At 33.3% G+C, this 18622-nt stretch overlaps 1 protein-coding gene across 1 annotated transcript; it reads left to right on the top strand.

Annotated features, from left to right (window-relative positions):
- Nucleotides 1–8030: 8030 nt before the first annotated feature.
- On the top strand, nt 8031–9757 carry LOC128173166 (uncharacterized). Its single transcript, XM_052838882.1, has 2 exons — nt 8031–8885; nt 9143–9757. Exons 1-2 carry the CDS (start codon nt 8145–8147, stop codon nt 9194–9196), a joined length of 795 nt encoding a protein of 264 aa, XP_052694842.1. The 5' UTR covers nt 8031–8144; the 3' UTR covers nt 9197–9757.
- Nucleotides 9758–18622: the final 8865 nt, after the last annotated feature.

Consider the following 18622-nt stretch of genomic DNA (forward strand, 5'->3'; position numbering starts at 1 on the left):
CGAGAAAATTAATTTTTTATATTCCAATTTTTTAATGTTCGGGTTCGTTATCGGGTTCGGAGTGTATTGAATAAACGAGGCCAGTATGTAGTCAGTAATAATATCGTGCGTTACTTGTACCATTCCTTTTATCATATCTAACAAAAAAAAATAAATTCTGTAAAATAGTGTAAAACATTGTGTTGTAAATTTAATCGGCAGGGGTTTTTAAGGTCTTCCGTTTCCAACGGAAGACCTTATAGTGATTGTAATGTTTCTTTTTATTAAGGTCTTCCGTTTCCAACGGAAGACCTTATAGTGATTGTAAGGTTTTTTATTATTTTTTTCCCAGTTTTTGTCCACAAGATTTCTCAGAGATGGCTGGATAGATTTACTTGAAGTTTTCAGGATTGATAGAAAATGATCATATCTCCAGGCGTTTTTTTCATTTTTTGAAAATTCATTTCCTGCCGTCCGTTTCCTGTCCCGTGACGAAAAGCTTGTCACCTCGAGATCTCAAAAATGGTAAAGACTTGAACATCCAAACTTTTTTGGGATGATAGAACTATAGTTGTAAATGTGTTTAAACATTTTTGTTTTGTTCGTCGTAACTTCCGGTCGTCACCGGAAGCTCTTCAAATTTTTTTGTTTTTACGTATTTAATTTATTTTCCATAGAATAAAAATATTAGTATAGATCCTTACATATGTCATCTATACAATGTTAAATAAGCAAAAAAATTCTACTTCCGGTGAGATATCTCGATTATCTCAGGAAGCTTTTTTAAAACATATTTTGTACCCGCAAGTTCTCAGGTACTGTACGTTGCCAAGACACGAAACTTTCACGAATCATAGATATTTGATTGAAGATGTGTTGAAACAGTTTCATTTTGTCTTCCGTCACTTCCGGTCCACAGCGGAAGAGTTCAAACAAATCAAACTGTTTATCCGTTAAACTGTTTATATTTGATAGTTTTAGCTACTTCGATGAATAATAATGTAAGATAGGAAAGTAAACAAGATATAAAAATTTAAATTTCATTAAGCACTTCCGTTTGACCGTTTCCTGTCCCGAGACAAAAAAACTTATATCGACGAGATCTCAAAAACGGTAACGACTATAACAACCAAACTTTGTAGGATTATAGACCTGTGTATGGATACGTGTTAAAACTATTTTGTTTCATCCGGCGTAACTTCCGGTCGTCACAGGAAGTACACCAAATTCTGATTTTTTAAAAATATGTTGGTTATTTAACATGGAAGTAATATTTTAGTTATAAAAATACAAGAGGTCATCCACACATGGTAAAAAACCAAAAAAAGTTCTACTTCCGGTGAGACATCTCAAATATCTCAGATAGCCTTCTTTACATAAAAAAACTACCCCCAAGATTTCAGAAACTGTGAGAGATCAAGACACAAAACTTGTATGGATAATGGACATTTGAATGAACATGTGTTTAACGGGTTCCATTTGGTCGTACGTCACTTCCGGTTTTCACTCGAAGTGTTCAAGCAATAAAAGGTTGGTTTTTTTAACATTATAATTTTTTCAACATTTAACTTAATGTGATGAACAATAACGTATCATAGGTAAATGTATTAAAATACGTATTTTCAATTTCTTAATCACTTCCATTCGTTCGTTTCCGGTCCCGAAACAAAAACTTTTTCTCAACGAGATACTACAACTAACAAAAACTTGAACATCCAAACTTTAAGGAAAGACAAGGCAATGTATGAATGTATGTTTATTATGTTTTGTATGATCCGGCGTAACTTCCGGTCTTCACAGAAAGTACTCAAAAATTGACATATTGTCTTTGTGTATTTGTATTTTTGGGGAATTCCTTTACAGTATAAATTATATCCATTTTCTGTTTACAAGAGAAATGGATCTTTTGTACAGATTTATACATGAAGAACGGAAGACCTTTTTGTTGCTATAGCAACAAGAGTCTAGTTATTATTATTTTTTTCCCCTTTTTGTCTTATGAATTTCTCAGAGATGTATTGATGAATTCTTATAAAATTTTCAGGAATGACTGAAAATATAAACATCTAGAGGCTTTTTGAAATATATTTTCTAAATTCACTTCCGTTCGTCCGTTTCCTGTCCCGCGACAAAAAGCTTGTCACATCGAGATGTCAGAAACGATAAGGACTTGAACATCCAAACTTTGAGGGATGATAGACCTATAGTTGTAGATGTGTTTAAACATTTTTGTTTTGTTCGGCGTAACTTCCGGTCGTCACCGGAAGCACTTCATTTTTTTTTTGTTTTTACGTATTTAATTTTTTTCCGTAAAATAAAGATATTAGTATAGATCCTTACATATGTCATCTATGCGATGTTAAATCAACAAAAAAATTCTACTTCCGGTGAGATATCTCAAATATCTCAGGTAGTTTTTTTAAAACACATTTTGTACCCGCGAGATCTCAGAACCTATAAGTGATCAAAGCACAAAACTTTTATGGATGATAGACATTTGATTGAAGATGTGTTTAACCGGTTTCATTTTGTCTTCCGTCACTTCCGGTCCACACAGGAAGAGTTCAAACAAATCGAACTGTTTATCAGTTTAACTTTTTTCCATTGATATTTGTAGTGTTCTGGATGAGAAACGAAGTACAAAAGGCAAGTATACAAGAAATATTAAATACAATAAAGATAGAGCACTTCCGTTTGTCCGTTTCCTGTCCCGCGTTGAAAAAGCTTGTATCAACGAGATCTCAGAAACGGTAAAGACTTGAACATCCAAACTTTGTGGGATGATAAACATATAGCAGTAGATGTGTTCACACTAATTTGTTTTGTTCGTCGTTACTTCCGGTCGTCACCGGAAGTACTTCAAAAATAACTACTTTTTCGGATAAAATTCCTTTTTAATAGAATAAATGTATAAGTATAAATCTATGCATAGGTTGTCTATGCGATGTTAACTTAACAAAAAATTGTACTTCCGGTGAGATATCTCAAATATCTCAGGAAGCTTTTTTAAAACACATTTTATACAAACGAAACTATAAGTATAACTCTCAGAAACTATAAGTGATCAAAGCACAAAACGTTCATGGATGATAGACATTTTATTGAAGATATGTTTAACCGGTTTCATTTCCTTCCGTCACTTCCGGTTCACACAGAAAGAGTTCAAACAAATCGAACTTTTTATCAGTTTAACTGTTTTCCGTTGATATTTGTAGTGAACTCGATGAACAATAATGTACAAAAGGCAAGTATACAAGAAATCTTTAATACAATTTACATCGAGAACTTCCGTTTGTCCGATTCCTGTCTTGAGACAACAAACCTTATTTCGACGAGATCTCATAAACGGTGTCGACTTGAACAATCAAACTTTGTGGGATGATAGACCTTTATACGTACATGTTTTTAAACTTTTTTATTTTGTTCGGCGTAACTTCCGGTCGTCACCGGAAGCACTACAAAAATTATGTTTTTTCTTTATGTATTTCTTTTACATGGAATGAATTTATTAGTATACAATCTTAGATGTGTCATCTTTATAATGTTAGATTTTTAAATCTAACTGTTACTTCCGGTGAGATATCTCAAATATCTCTATGTAGCTTTCCTTTTTACAAATTTGATGCCCGCAAGATTTTTGTCACTGTAAGTGATTGAGACACAAAGCTTTCATGAATGATAGACATTTGATTGATGATATGTTTAGCGGGTTTTTTTCTGTCAACTGTCACTTCCGGTTTTCACCGGAAGGATTCAAATAAATCATATTTTTAACAAGTTTAACTGAATTTCTTGGGTGTTTCATCTAGCTTGATAAACGTTTAGTGATGTACGCTAAGCAAATGTACGAAACATACCAGCTTCTTTTATTAATCACTTCCGTTTGTCCGTTTCCAAAACTATTGTTTCAAAGAGATTTCAGACTTGGCAGAAATGTGCACAACCAAACTTTGAAGAAAGATTGACTTATGATTGTACAAAAGTTTAACCTGTTTTGTTTAGTTCGGCTTTACTTCCGGTCGTCACAGAGATTTCTTTTTCAATCTCGTTGTTTTACATGGAAGTAACGTCTGCATATATCATTCACAATAATTATCATATCAACTATTTTCTCTATGTAAGAGAAGCAATGTCTACGGTTAAATTGATTCATTTATATCAAAACGGAAGACCTTTTTGTTGCTTTTGCAACAAAAGTCTAGTTTTTTTTGTATTATTACAATCGGGTTCGTTGTCGGGTTGGGCTGTTTAACTGTTTGGTTTGATTCGGGGTACAGAAGACGGTAAGAAATGATATTGTGCATAACAGTGCATTGTTTTCACAAATTTTTACCAGCGAATACAGAATAGACTTGGCGAAATTACAGGAGATGAAATAAGTATTACTTCACCTATTTTGTATTTAATTTCTATATCAACCATATAGTTTTAATTTCCTCTGTTCTTTTTTCTCTGATTAAAGCATGATATCTCGTTTACATTTTACAATAGCTCTGAAATAGTTGTGTGCTTGGAAGCTTTCATAGAATAATACAAACCGGTAGGGGACGTGTATTGCTTATGCAATACTCTCAGAATGCTTGTTGTTTCTAGCAAACAAATAAGTTCTGTAAAATAGTAAATCGGGTTCGTTATCGGGTTGGTCTGTTGATTCGGGGTACAGAAGACGGTAAGAAATGATATTCTGCATAACAGTGCATTGTTTTCACAATTTTCTGCAAAGCGGTAGGGGACGTGTATTGCTTATGCAATACTCTCAGAATGCTTGTTTATTTCAAAATCAATGATATGTAATACCACATGACAGCTAGTTTCTTTGCTGTATTTTTATATATTTTTTCCGACAAGTACATATGTAAGTCAAGCTATAGAAAAAAACCCCGCATATAAATCATGTTATATAACATTTAAAAATAGAATTAATGCCATTAAACCCGCAATGCATTATGTATGATAATCGTCTACTGTATACAGGCGGATATTCGCCCTCGTTTTATTTTCGCTCCTTTCGCTCTCGTTGTCAGCGGGCAAATTTAAGACTGGTCGAATTCTATCCTTGCAAATAATATCTCTTTTAACACAACTGCATCTAGGCGAATTCAAGAGGGGACGAAACGGTTTTCAAGTAGAGATAACGAAAATAACATTGGGCAAAAATAATCCTACATACAGGATGTATTATTTTGTATTCACTAAAACCTTAGAGACTGATAGAATTATACTGGAAATCCGACATGTATATAAAACTCGTATGGAGATAATCAGGCACTTAGCTTTGAAGGGTTGGTGGGGGTGGCCGCCCCGACATTTTTTCGCAGCAAACAATTGACTTAATTTTAATTTACATATAAAATTAAAGTGAACTACCATGGAGTTGCGGACCCTGACTCTTTTGGACCATGTAAAAATTAAAGTGAAAAAAAGGAAATGAAGTTAAAGATAAAGTATTCTAACCCCCTCCCTCCGGGGAATTTTCAAGATTGTTAGAATTTCTTTCCCCCACTTTTGTTTGTTTGTTGTTGTTTTTTTTTGGGGGGGGGGGGGGGTGAAAGGTGGGGGGGGGGGGGATTGGTAAGCTCGTCACGGATGACCCCCCCTACCCCTTCAAAAACGATGCTACATGCCCTGATAATGCTGGCAATGACCAATGAGAGAGAGAGAGAGAGAGAGAGAGAGAGAGAGAGAGAGAGAGAGAGAGAGAGAGTAGTTGCGTAACGCTGTACACAATGTACTTTTTCATAAAAAAATACAGAAGCAAAGAAGCAAAATAATTCAAAAACAAAATGCAGGATCATTGAGCCGTAAGGCGCATCGATCATCTCCGGTTTCTACACATACAATGTGTTTACCGTTTCCGCCTGTTGATTGTCTTGATTACATGAATTAAAGCTAACGTGGAAACCTGTTTCCTTTTTTTTGTGACTATATAAAAGCAATCTTTATACTTTACATTCATTCAATAACGATCTTTTAGATTTCTGCTATTTTAAGAAATAAACATTTATTTTTCTCTTAAAAAATCCACAAAAAAATCGTAAAGTTTGTGATTGTGATATCTCAGAAAATATCGATGTACCAAAATATCGATATACCAAAAATATTTAAAGAAACAATTGATCTGGTTTAAGAACTAATCTGTCACAAAACGACAAATCCAAATGATTGTATTCCGCCCTTTAGCAAGGTTATCTAAAGGCGTTTATGTGATAAAAGCCAGAGATTTTTTTTTATTAAAAAATAAGTGTCGATCACATAGATAACCTATCGCAATTTGATACATGTATATATCAAATCTTGTGAAACATTCTGTTGTATAACTTTAACGACACCTTTCTGTAAGTTTCACACGCGGGCAGTCACACCATTGGATATTTGCGCGATGTTTTATCACTTTGACGTCGCACAGATTAAGTCAATTTGTGCCGAAAATATAAACTATTACGCACTTATGGCAACAGCAGAGGTCAATGTGACTGTTTCCGGTATGATGGAGTAGTTGTCGGGGCATGGTAATACAATTGTCTCAATTGTGACACAATGAGAAAACCTATTCAAATATGTGATTTACCACACTAACTATACACGTTGAGACATTGTTGATAAATTAATTTAGTATATACACTGTAAGTGTATTAATACAAATTTATATTGATATCATAAAAATTATATTTCGTGGGAGGGTAAGAATTTTAACAACCAAACTAAGATATACTGTTGTACACGTTCAAAGAACAACTCACCACCACTGTAACACTGTACCACCCAGCTTAGCTTGTAATATATTGACCTAGGTTTTCAACGGAATGTAAACAGTGCATTATACCGTTCACCAACTTTACCTTGCAAACTGGTTTAAAGAACAAGTTACCATGTCATGTTTAGAAATATCAGAAGTGAACTTACACTTAACTACTGACAAGCTATAAATTCTTCCTTCTCTTTTAATTTGACACTATAAATTTTTGCGAAGACCGAATGCAGCTGTTGTATAGCGTTGCACCCCTTTATACTTTATAGTTTGTTTATATTTACACAAATATAATTCCTAATATTATTTTAGCCAATGTAATTAGAAAAACAAGTTATAAACATGAAAATATGTTTCACAATTCAAAACTAGTAAATTTGTTACGTTTCGGTCCTATTTCGCAATGCGTAGGTACAATGCTGGTGATGAGGTTCCACATTCGATTGAACAGGAACCCAGTTGCCAGCTATCGCTCTACGAGCAATCACCGGGCTTAAACTATACATTAGAGATTGTGAATGAATGTATTGAGAACATTTGGTGGTCGTGTCCATCTTAGACTGTTTTGATCTCCCGTAGAGGAACAGCTCTCAATAAAAATGCAGAAAAATACCCTAAATTTAAAAAGTCAAAATTTATAGTGTCACATGTTGAAGGTATCGTTTAAATTTCGTGTGTAAAACTGACAAAAAAATTAAATTCACTGTTTCACAGGGTATTTGTATTCATATGTGTTAAATTGTTCTTCAGCTTTGCCCTTTTAAATGGCATATGTCCCATTGTTCAACTCATTGGGTCATAGTTATTAAATAATTGTACATGAAGGTACGTTGCTTACTCAAAATCAAATTACATTAAAATTTCAAAAAGACAATATCGAGTTTACAGATTAAAAATAACCCCTAAAAAATGGAACCTGTCTGGCTACAGCCATTTGTATTTAAAAAAAAAACCTGCCACCTCAGGTTATTAATAAGGTAGATAAAGAAGAACACCACACGTAAAAGGCATTGTCTGCCGTGTATTTCATTGTCGCTCATCTTCTAACTCTTAAATTTGTCGCAGACCTCTGAACTACCGAATATTTTGGCTGTTGAAGTCTTAAAATGGGAGTAGGTTCATCTTTCACTGCTGTGTTTCTCAGTTGCACAAATGCGACACGTCTTTCCATGCCAGCTTAAAGGTGAGTACATTTCGGAGTCTATGATGTGTAATTCTTTTATACATTAACTATTTATACGGCGGCTTACTATTGATTCATATGGCACAAGGCGTTTGTAACCTCCTTAAATCAACAGCTGTTTGATACCGGTATATATCGTCTACAATATAACACAATAAAAAGGACCCAAGAGCTCTTTTTATGCTAATCATTTAAGGGTAGTGTAATTGTAGTATTCATTGACGAATTATTGAAATGAATGCAGGTAACAAGTCAGAGGCTAAAGACTGGATGCTGAATATTCTACTGGAGCTACAAAAGGGAAACTTTGACAGCGAACGGGCACTTAAAATAGAAGACTTGTATGGCAGCTGGGGGGCGACATATGTTTTTCATGTGGGCATCTACCTGTGGCCCATACAGATACTGGTGACTGCGATCATGTTCGTCATCTTCAGACGGAGGAAGCTATTAGGAGTGACCCAGAAGTTCATCATATTGATAATGACGATAGACCTATGTTTCACATTGACCTCAGTCATTCGTGATATTCTGCTTAGGGTGTTCCGATTGGATTACGGTTTCGTGGAGTACCGTGTTTGTCCCGAGGTCATGTTTACATTACGTTTACAAATGGTATTTCATGCCACTTCTGTGTGGCTGAACACATTGATGTCCCTACACCACTTCATACTGGTTGGCTACCCACTAAAAGCCCGAACTTTTAACTTGTCAGCTTTCTTTTTCACGTTTATCGTCACTCACCTTGTGGTATGCTGTACTGTTTTCCTATTTCTGATGTCAAATGATTACCAAACAATTCCTTTAATACAAAAATTCATACGCGGCCACCCTCTGAAGAGAATAGAAGGATGTGTTGTACATATTAAGGACATGTTTGGGGAGTACGGTCACTATAGTTGGAACCTTTTGACAGCGTATGCCATGCTTTCGTATGCTCAGCTCATTCCCTGCTGTCTTCACGTCATCAGTTGGGTAAGTCTTGTCATCTTCCTACAGAAACACATTCGGGCCATCTCTGTTTTGACCAACAGTGCATCTGTAAGACGTGTCAAATACCTCAGACTGATGGCCATCAACATTGGTCTTGGCTTGTCCTTTTTTCTGCAGGAAGCCCCCGTTATACTTGTTACCTTTCTTCAGTTTGCATTCCATGAGGGAGAAAGTACTCACCAAGGCAACTACTCTTCACATCAAGGTGTGATCACATCTGTAATCTCTGTTTCTTACAGCATCGGGAAACCCCTCAACCTTCTTATCTATGCCAGTCTCAGCACTACATTTAAGCAAGATTTAAAAGGTCTTCTGTTAAAAATCTGTTGCCTGTGTGGAAGTAAAGCTATCCAAACTAAAGAGCAGAACCAGAGCAAACCAATCCAGGAAAAAAAAGTAGAAGGTTCACAGAATAGCCAACCATTATATACTGTTATGACACAAAATACGTCATGTTCAGAAAAATTGATGTCATAATTCTTTTAAAATAGGCTAATCTGATATACTGAATTTTCGGCGTAAGATTGCATCTCTAATGCAAACAAGACAACGCCCCCTTTGGGTTTTTTTTGTATTAAAAATGCCTTCTATTGTCAATATATCATTTTTTGCATGAATATTAAAATAAGTTTTACACTGTATTTACAGGAAATGCAATTTAAGAAACCTACAATATTATGTTGTAATCATGTTTTCCTAATTCCTACTATGGATTAATCTTTTACTAAAGGTTGATCCATCAATTCTGATTTTGATACGGATTGAATGCTTATTACAAATGAATAGAACATTCAAATTCAGTGAAACGTATCGTATAAATATATAGGAAGTGCAGTTCTATACTATGTAGATTTTGACCCGTTTGGGCGCCTTACACAGCAGAACAGGGACATTACAAATTAATATTAAAAATAGCAAAATTACACCATATGATTTATTTGACGTTAGATATCTTGATTAAACCTTCTCTTTTTTTTTGAAATTTTGAATTTAGACATGTACGTTATATAACATTAATGTACAATACATTTTAGCCAAAACACGTGTATTATTGTTTTAAAGTAGATCCAGTGTTCTGTGATGTCATACTTTATTGTATAACTTTTAATTCTTTAAAATTTGTGCAAGATAGTTTTGTTTATGTGAAAATAATCACATGGATGTAATAAGAAATACTGTTGAAGCTTAATTTTATCCTAAATTTCCAATTTTTATACATTTAATGTATGCTAAGGGGAAATAACCCTTTTTCTGACTTTTCTCTCAGTTGTATGTCTAAATGCTATAATTTTCCTAATCCCAACAACTGATTTAAAAATGTGTTTCAAGTTTTAGTTTTCTAACACAGTTGACAATAAAATTAAAAAAAGATAAACAAGTTTGTGCTTACAAAGATTGTACTTTTATAAAAAAAAAAAAAAAAAAAAAGTACGGTTTTCTGATGCTAATATATGCTCTAGTTCATGTTTATCTGAAATCTCAAAATGTGTGATGACATGTATATTTTTTCTAATAATTGAAAAAATAATTGATTCTATTAAGTTGAAATCAATTCTGTTTTTCAACTTTCATCAGAGAATTTTACGAGTATGGAGTTACCTTAACAGAAGGGAATGTGCAAAGATTTAATAATTTTACTTTGTGAAGATTTAGTATAAAGGGGCATAACCGGTCTCATTGTGTTGTATAACGGCTAGCCAAAATTTAATGAATTGTATCTTTATGAAATATTACTTGTAATATTGACATGTAACAATTATATAAACGATTACTTACCTACTTACTTACTTACTTACCTATGTCATATTTTTGTTGTACAAACCATGTGTTACGATTCCTCAAGATATTGTATCATATGGATTGCACTGTATGCTACGTACGTTATATTTAATGTGATATATATATAAATGATGGATACATATCTGACCTACTTTTTGTTATCAATGAATGTAGATAGACGCATGGATCTTCAGAAAAATAACAACAACTTAATAACAATTTAATAACTTTAATTACTCTTTTGACTTTCTACATCGATATTCTGAGAGTATATACTCAATACGATGACTTCCTTAATCAGCTGTCATACTTTCACTATAGTTATCATCGATTGAAAATCGGCTTATCCCCCAATTCGGCTAGTCTAAGGATTTTTTCCTGAATTTTGTCTGAAAATGAGCAATTCGGCCTATGCCCCACATCGACATATGCCCCGAAAAATACGGTATATAAATGATGGATATATATCTAGCCTACTTTTTGTTATCAATGAATGTCGATAAACACACGGATCTTCAGAAAAATAATAACAACTTACGACCAAATTAACCATATGCTTATCAATATTCCAAATTTGTGTGTTATATGACTGACACAGGTTCATCACTGAAGAATGTTTTGTCGTCTGCAGACAATTGCGTTTATCTAAACCGAATAGAGGCCAATTGTTTATAAGGAGAGAGACCACATTTGTTTTTCCCTTTAATTAGTTTACAGAACAAGGCATGCTATAAGAGTAACATCTCTCCAAATAACCCTTCATTTGAATCACCGGTAAATGTAGGATAAAACTACATAAAATCACCCCTACCTACAAGACCCTCAATGTTTAGGAACACCAGCTAGAAAAGTTGTCATTGATATAAAAAGTGCCTGTTTGGGAGGGTAATAGTTGAAATTGAAACCCCTCGAAAACTATTGTTTTGGAGGGTAATAGTTGAAATCGACACCCTTCGAAAACCATTGTCAACCGACGCAAAGCGGAGGGGTTTTCATACAATTTTCCACTGTGTAAAATTGGAAAAACTGTGAACTTTTCATAGATCATTGCTTCTTGGGGGATAACAAAACACGTCTTAGGTTTGTTCCTGACTACAAAAATATATCGTAACCTTGTAGCTAAAAGTGTATGTAAACCAATGGTTAACACACACAAACTATTACTTACTCCTATTCTTTCTCATACAATGCAATATATTCTATAAATGGAGAAAATAGTGATGTTGAAGGACGAAACGAAAAGAATGAAGAATACGTTTATTGTAATGCTAATTGTTTAATCATTTAAAGTAAATCAATGCACAACATATCAACAAAAAAATCTCTGTAGTTTCGAAAATTTGGTGTGTTTAAAAAATATTATCCTTGGGCAATATAAAAAGTTTGTTTCCTTCCTTATCATATTGCGATATTAACATTATCGCAGTTTTAGAAAAATCTGGAAGAAGATGGAGTAATATTGCGTAACATACATGAATTTAACTTGTACATATTTAGTATTAAATAACTAATATTTACTACGATATGCATCGTTTGTTCATGTTCAATTATTCAAATTGATGGATCATTTAAAACTTTGTCATTGTAAATTGATTCGTATTCAGTTAAATTTCTATTTAAAAGCTTTTCACAGTTTGCCGATATAAACAGTTTTATATATTTGTTTATTTTCGAGGTGTCATATAATGCAGTAAGCGTATTTGATTACTTCTCACGTATTGCATCGGTCCTGATTATATGTAAATTGGGATCAATATCTCGTTGCACCTGGTATTTTATTACAGTCGATAAGAAATCTATTATAATATGCAAATTATAATGCAGTTTTCATGGCAAAATAAGTGCGATTGTTTTTCTTGAGACTGTATTAAGCCACTGGGTACCATTATATCGACTAAGCCTAAAACGATATGGACGAAAAGTTGATTTCTAAAGTTTGTTTGGTTTTCTGTATCTTCACAACAGTCTTTAAAACATGTGTTGGTAAGTGGGTTTTTTTCTTCACTTTTCTGTTTTATACAATACGGTGTTATTGTTATCTTTTTTATGTTTTACTGAAACTAAAATAAAATAGTATTGGTTGATTAATATTAGAAAAAAGACAATTAAAAAGAAACCACTTTTCTGTTGAAGAGAGTATCAAAGGAAAATAAATTTTGTTTTAACCATTGCTTTATAAATGATAGATGTAAAAAGATACTACTACTGTTTAAACAAACCATTTAAAAAAAGAGAACACGGGCCCAATCGATCAAATTTATGTAATTCTTTAGCTCAAAAAATAGACACACCCCCCCCCCCCCCAAAAAAAAAAAAAAAACCCACAAAAAACAAACAAACAAAAATAATTTAAAAAAAAACAAGAAAAAAAGAGCAAAACAAAACATTTTGCATGCATCTAAAATTAACTATTTGGTAAATCTCACCAACAATCAAGTAATTGTGAATATTTAAGTCAGTATTTTAATGTTTAGGCGGTGGACCTTTAGTCTCCAATACGGATGCACCTACCACGGCTACAGAGGTCTCCACCACACAGACTTTAAACTCCACCAACAGAGATAGCGGGGGACTATCCTCACAGTTAACATCGGGTCACGTGGTCATAATCGGAACGTCTCTCTGTCTGTCTTGGTTTTCTTTGTTCCTGTCCTCGTGAAAGAAGCAATCATCCTTAAACTCCAAATTGAAATACCTTTATGTGAGAATTTAGATGTAAAATAATCATGACTCCCTTATTCTTGTTCATATTGCATATCAAATTAAACGGGGAGTGAAAGAGAATGGTAGGAAAACTTTTTGAAAACACTATGATTATGTACTATGTCTTTTGATGGTAAATTAGCTTTTCAGCACAGTTTAGCCGCTCGTCAAATTGTTTTCAATTGAAATCATTTTTATCTATAAAAAAACTTACATTAAACTTATTGAAACTGAAATAATTAAAGAGATTATGTAATTTTAATTATGTTTTTAATTGTTTATGGAATATGATTAAAATGAGAAAAATTGGGCGAGTGATTTTTATACTCCTGTATTGGACAAATCCTAGAATTCTTTGTGTTATTATATGCACTTGTTGGAACTTTATGTTTCTTTTTTTCAAAATCTTATGCCAAATGAAGGGTATAAGATAAACCGATTTACGAACAGAAATAAAATGTAAAAGGAGACTTAAATGTAAAGCGCCTGCTTCTATAATTGGTGTATCGTCTAATTATGGTCGACAACGACGTATTTCGACATAAATATTCTCAATTACCCTGCAAGTTTTTAACGTTATTTCAACGCGGTTTTTTAAATAGTTCGTTTTAGGAGAAAAATATGCATTTTAATGTTGATTAAGCGATACTATTAAGTATGTTATATAAATCCTGAAATACTTTTAAATCTGCTTGATCATCTTCATTACAACAGATTCAGGACAGTTTTATACCGGGCCCCAATAATTCATTTGTTAATATTAATGAGTGTCTGAACAATTTGGTTTTTGAAAATAATAATATATCACAATTGGTGGAAAATTTCACTTCAGGGAAGACTGTTTCTGAATACCATGGTGCTTAGGTGGTACTTAGCATACATTCGTGCCAAAGTTTGATCAGGTTTTTGTACTAAAACTCATATTTATGTATTATTCATTCTTATTGATGAACTTTAAATATAAGAGGTTCAAAATAAGAACCAAATTAACATAGGAAATAGTGATCACTTATTTATGTAATTACTTAAACATATATTTTTTTTATTTATGTTCTCCACTATTAGATTATTATGACAGTACAGAATGGAACTAGAATATCTGTTTTGACTTTTACAGTCATTTTATGCATATCGCTTACATTTTAATTCTATGTTTTGAAATGCAATTTTTATTATTAACCATGAGATTTAATCCAATGCTATGGGATTTGTATGCTATTTTATGAGAAATTAAAATAAAAATCTTCATGATATGGTATGAAATCCTATGCTATGGTATGCTATAGTATGCTATGCTTTGCTATGGTATGGTATGATATGCTATGGTATACTATGATGAAAAAAATGACAATAACAAACCTTCAATCATCTTAAAAATCCATAAAACGAAATTCAAAGCAGAGCAACACGGACGTTCAAATAGATTGAGGTAGGATCAGGTGCCTAGGAGGAGTGAGCGTCCTCTTCTGACCGGTCACACCCGCCCTGTGCTCTATGTCGTTATTGGAAAAAAAACCCACGGAAAAGTCCGTAGACAATTAGGTGATTAATTATGTTCTAACATTTAGTATGTAAAACGTCAGTCAGCATGCGACCCAGTGGAAGATTGAATTTGCTGACGAGGTCGTTGTATCGACCATAGAACTAACGAAAAGATGACTTCAAACGGGACTGTTGGTAGTCCTGTTTTATCAACTTGTTTGTCAGTAGCTTGTATCGTCTTAAAAACTGTTCATACGAAAAGCACGCCCTTGCGTATCAATGAACTGAGAGACAAAAACACCGTATGCAGGTGATGAAGGTATATTGCTACATAAGTAAGGAAAGTTGACTATAGAAAAATTGATGTCATCGCGTTTATCATTACTAGTATATAAATGGTGCCTGTTTGGGAGGGTATCTGTTGAAATTGACACCCCGGGAATACCATTGTCAACCGAAGCGAAGCGAAGGTTGACAATGGTTTTTGGGGGTGTCAATTTCAAGTCACCCTCCCAAACAGGCACTATTAATTTTATTATACTGAATGTCTTATTTTTAATGAACATTTTACTGCTTTTATATAGAAATGAACTGAATTCTACGGCGAACCGTACGCGCATAATTTACGCGCATGTAACAATTCGTTGTGTTACCCGTTGCCAAGTGTGTTACAAAGCTGAGGGTAATAGAACGGATTACCAACTGCGTCTAAACCAATCAGATATCAATATTTAACATGAAAGTAAAATAAAATGTTTTGTTGCTAGGTTACCATCAATGTCCATTTCCAGTAAAATATCCAAATATGAAGCAGATGACGCAGACTCTGTGGTATCTTTTATTTCAAGTTCACTGGGGTATATCGAGTCGACATAAGTATGGAAATAACATTTGTTAATTGATAATACGTCGTCGATATACCTGAATGTTGAGTTGAAGGCCACAGCGAGTGATTTATTTTTTTTCACGTACAAGTTTTCTAATAAATTCTGCTTCATAAGAATACAAAAATAGATCTGCTAACAATTGGGCACAATTGGTAACCATGGGAATGATATGATATGGTATGTTACGCAACTTGAACAAAAACTTTTCCGCATACAGATTAGTTCCAATCTATCCGAAGTAAAATGATAATAAGGCAATGTTTACCACTAATCTGTAATGTAGACATTTATTGTTAAAAAAAATCGAGAACAATGGTATGCTATAGTATAGTATGACGAATGAGAATCAATTAGAGTATATGCTTTGGAATGAGATTTTTAAAGCTTTGGTATGAGATTCCAATACTGTGCTATGAGATTCAAATTCTAGGCCTTAGTATATATTGTAAAAGCTATGCTATAACCTGAATGTATCAGAACCAAAAAATAACGAAAATGAAAATAATCAGCCAAGGAATCCCAGTTGATATTGAATATAACGTACCGGTAACACTTTCCTGCTTTGTTTAGTCTAATTGACAAAAATCCATCTTATCCCCTCCTAAGAGGAAATATTTGAAAGAGGTTGTATTTTTGTGAATTTATTTTTCAAAAGAATTATGATCCAGAATTTTTAAAAATTGATAATGGTGAAAAATTCTGTTTCACATTCATCTCAGTACTTTGAAATACCCAGTTTGCAGACTACATGTTTGTTCCGGGTGATGTTCTCATTACGTCTACAGATGGTAGTCCATGCAACCTTTGTCTGTATGAACACCCTGTTTTTACCATAGAAGGTCAACAGGGTATCTAGTTTTCACTACACCTTGTGGTATCATGATCTTTAAATCCTTTCACTTTTTCACTTTTTCCCTCGAAATAGTGTTGTTCAATATGCGTAAACATGATAAACAGTGAAATGTTTGACAAAAGATTAGAAGCAACAGTTGTCGAATTTACTTCAGCTTGACGCATTAAGGCCACTCAAAATATAATAGGCTGGAAATGTTGCACTTACCAACCATCGTATGTTTTAGGTGTTAGCCATGTGGTGTTTTTTTTTCAGGGCTTTTAGGTAAGAAATGTCCTTTTATAATAACTTTTGACAATACTTGTCTAAAACGACGAAAGTGTAGACGATCGAAATTGATTTTTACACCCAGAAATAAATAAGCCGTGTTATTTGGTAAGTTTTTAATCTGTCTGAATGATGATTAAAATAGTAAAGTTTCATTTCCATAGATACTAGTTCTTAGGTCTTGACACAGGGGCCAAGCCCGTTTTAAAATTAATTTCAATGTAACCATAAATAAATAAAAGGGGTCCAACTCTGACCCAGATAAAAAATTACCAGCTCGCATCAAAAGCCTAATAAATCAATTATTTTTTACAACACCTGCAATATGCATGTATTTTTTCAGAAAAGTAATGTCTAAGATACACTTATGCCGAATTTAAAGTTTGTTCATGAAAAATTCATCAAGTTTAGCAATAGGAATATTAGTAATTCAGTGTCTATGTCAATTTTTTCACCTGTAGCAGCCATCATCACCTTCAATATTGATCGTAGTTTAAAAGTACAATAGATAAAAACAAAATATTAATTTTAAAGGTTTACATGTAGTTGGAAGTTTATCTTTCAATCAATAAAACATCGTATTTTTTTCTTTCATACTTGTTTATTTTTAAAACTGGATAAAAGAAATGGATGACAATCAAGGTAAACAATATCGAAATGAAATTGAAAATCGGGACCATCAAAAGAAATAATAGGCTTTAGAATACATCATAGAACCCAGATGAATTGAAAAAATATACGATATAAGATAGGCATTTGCTGAACAAAAAATTATTTAAGCAATGCAATCTATTAACCCTTTTTGTAATATTGATGATTCAATATTATATGTACCTTCTGATACTAAATAAATCTTTTATCACAGAATAAGAAGAACCGGTTGTTTTTATTTTGTTAATTGTATTATTTTATTCGTTAAAAATTATCATGACCATCATAGAAAATTGATGCTTATCTAGTATGTTTGATTTTTTTTTCAGTTTATTAAGTTTTGTTGTATTAAGGTTACATTCAGGTTATTAATGAAATAGCTGAAGATGGACACGACTCCTAAGAAGGCAATAACTTATCTCCTGCTAAATCAGAAGTCACGTAGAGCCCGTGTGTATTCCATAGACAGTACAAAAATTACCCCTCTTTCTTAGAGTCTTATGACGTCATACCAAGATTTAAACTTGTAATCTTGGTATAAAACTTTTTTTTATTGTTTTATTTATTATTTTCTATCTATACCAGGGGAAAAATCGGTAAGATATAATCTTGAGGTTTCGACTGTGTGTATATATCTCACATGAAATTTATGTATCTACGCACTTTTACAATCGAGAATAGTAGTATCATATATGCAAGTGTGCCCTCGGATAAAACCAATTCAAAGAGTTTACATACATTTGACTTATGTGACTGTGCTTTCCTTCCCATGACTCGTTATGTGCTTTATTAAAACATATTTTTTTAAAAATGTTCAATGTAGTATTTGCCTCTATACAGATGAAAAAAGAGAACCATATTTTGCAAAGTTAGACCTAACCGTTAGGCACATTGCATCATAGAGGGTTCAGTCCCCCCCCCCCAACTTTTTATAGCAGGAAAGATAAGTGTTCCTTAATTTAACTTGAAAAGATTGAGTCTTTGGTATACTAGCCCCCCCCCCCTCCCCCGCCACGGATTAGGATTTTCATGATTTTTGGAAATAGGTTTTGTCAAGATTTCTAAGGATAAGTCTAGCCCCCCCCCCCCCCACACAC

Source organism: Crassostrea angulata, chromosome 2 (assembly GCF_025612915.1).
Source record: "Crassostrea angulata isolate pt1a10 chromosome 2, ASM2561291v2, whole genome shotgun sequence".
NCBI classification, from domain to species: Eukaryota; Metazoa; Mollusca; class Bivalvia; order Ostreida; family Ostreidae; genus Magallana; species Magallana angulata.

What these genes read in the sequence shown, in the direction of transcription:
- LOC128173166 (XM_052838882.1), top strand. Translation starts at nt 8,145, where the DNA reads ATGAATGCAGGTAACAAGTCAGAGGCTAAAGACTGGATGCTGAATATT. An exon ending in GTCTTCACGTCATCAGTTGG is followed by an intron (nt 8,886 to 9,142) that starts GTAAGTCTTGTC and finishes TGTTTCTTACAG; the next exon opens with CATCGGGAAACCCCTCAACC.